This window comes from Lolium rigidum, chromosome 4, assembly GCF_022539505.1.
Source record: "Lolium rigidum isolate FL_2022 chromosome 4, APGP_CSIRO_Lrig_0.1, whole genome shotgun sequence".
In the NCBI taxonomy this organism is placed as follows: domain Eukaryota; kingdom Viridiplantae; phylum Streptophyta; class Magnoliopsida; order Poales; family Poaceae; genus Lolium; species Lolium rigidum.
This window is the reverse complement of record NC_061511.1, coordinates 172,296,764-172,298,627: the sequence shown is the minus strand read 5'-3', so window position 1 is coordinate 172,298,627 and position 1,864 is coordinate 172,296,764. Positions and strand designations below refer to the sequence as shown.

General features: G+C 54.0%; 1 protein-coding gene across 1 annotated transcript; it reads right to left on the bottom strand.

Annotated features, from left to right (window-relative positions):
• Window positions 1-591: 591 nt before the first annotated feature.
• LOC124647803 (VQ motif-containing protein 20-like) lies at window positions 592-1,299 on the bottom strand. The gene is made up of 2 exons (XM_047187676.1): window positions 1,219-1,299; window positions 592-1,104 (listed from the first exon to the last, which is right to left on the bottom strand). Exons 1-2 carry the CDS (start codon window positions 1,297-1,299, stop codon window positions 592-594), a joined length of 594 nt encoding a protein of 197 aa, XP_047043632.1.
• Window positions 1,300-1,864: the final 565 nt, after the last annotated feature.

The window sequence follows — 1,864 nt, the reverse complement described above, 5'->3', positions numbered from 1 at the left end:
GTTGAAAATAAATGCTTTCGTTCATATCCCTGAAACAAAAACTCCCCCCGTTTATACCAACACCCAGTTAAGCTTTCCAAAACGTCTGATATTAGTGAACACAAAATGTATAATTCTCACCATAAAAGAGTACGCATTCCATGAGCAAATCATCCAACTTTAGATTAAAAAAGAATTCTCCGATAGCTTATTTACTCACAGTGGAAAATTGTATAACCAAACCCCTACACAACTCGATCGGACACGCACGCACGAGGAAACTGAGAAATCAAACAGAGGAACTAGTTACAGGGCATGTACGTAAGCATGAATCATGATGAACACCATGCGATGCGACCTACTGCTACTATTTTGCTAGCAAAAATAATTAACCTGGAGATCTGGAACTCAGCTGGCCTCGCATGCATACATGCTCCGGCCAGGACAGTAAATCCTTCACCTCTCGATCTTGTCTCTGCATGTACGTACGTACGTATATCCCCGAAATAAAGCATGATGAGAAAACATGAAGAAAACAAAAGCCGATTATTGCATCCGAGCGATCATCGCCTAAGTCAAGCACGCGATCGATATGGATCCATGCATGCTGATTTAAGTTAACTGGTAATCCGGGAACGTCGTCCTCATCGCCTCCACCATCGACGAGGAGTACACCGCCCCGGCGGCGTCGTGCATGTTGGCCCCGCCGTCGACCATCGCCGGCTGGAAGTGGCCGTAGAGGCCGCCCCTGGACGCGCAGAGCAGGTGCTCCGGGCCGCCGGTGGGCGCGAAGAGCGGGATGTCCGGCATGAAGTGCGCGTGATCCATCGACGCCGGCGGCGGCATCAGCTGCGGCGGGTCGGCCATGTAGTGGCCGGGATGCGGCGCCGGCGCGGCACCCGCGTGAGCGTTCGCGTTGGCGCAGCTCTCGGTGGACGAGGAGGAGGACTCGTCCTGCGCGGCACCGCCGGTGACGGCCGATCCGGCGGCGGCCGCGGCGCTCTCCTGGCCGGTGAGCTTCTGCACGATGGACATGAAGTCGCGCGGGCTTGTGCGGATCACCTTGGGGGAGGTCGTGTAGATGATGACCGGCTGCTGCTGCTTCGGCCTCGGCGCCGGGCGCTGCTGGCTGCCGGCGCCGGGGGAGGAGGAGACGGAGGAGTTGGTCGAGGAGGAGGAGGGCGGCGAGGTGGACGCGGACGAGCCGTGCTTGTGAATGAGGTGGGAGTCCCGGCGGACCTTGAACGGCATCGGGGTGGCGGCCTGCTGGCGCGCCCCGCCGGCGCCGAGGCCGGGCTGCCGAGGCGACGTGGGGCTCATCGGTGGATCGGGGTGGCAGTTAGGTAGCGAGTGGACGCGCGCGCCCGGTGCGTGTATAAATAGGGGGCGCCGGGGATTGGCGCTCGCGCGTACATGTCGGACCGGGATATTTCGTCGGTTACACAGTTGGTTACACACCTGTACCGTATCGGCTCGAATGGCGGGAGCGGATCAGCTACCGTACAGCATGCGTGGCCGGGCCACCGTGTCCATGAACAACCGATATACGTGCAGTTAATTAGAGGCCGTGTACATTGGTTGAGACAACCGATGTCTAATACCACTCATGTCATACATATATATAGGTAGTGATATAGATAGTGTATACAAGTATGTCTGTAAGTTGTCTATTTTTAGATATAAATTATAGATACTATCCATACAACAACAACAAAAACCCGTTTATAAGTTGTCTATAAGAAACTTATGGACTGTCTATAACTTTACATACAACATCACTCTCTCTTCTTATTCTTTTTCCTTCATATCACCAAAGTCACGTGTAACTACAGCTTACAAAGAGTTAAGTCATCACCATTGTACATGCCCTTATTAAGGCTTTGTT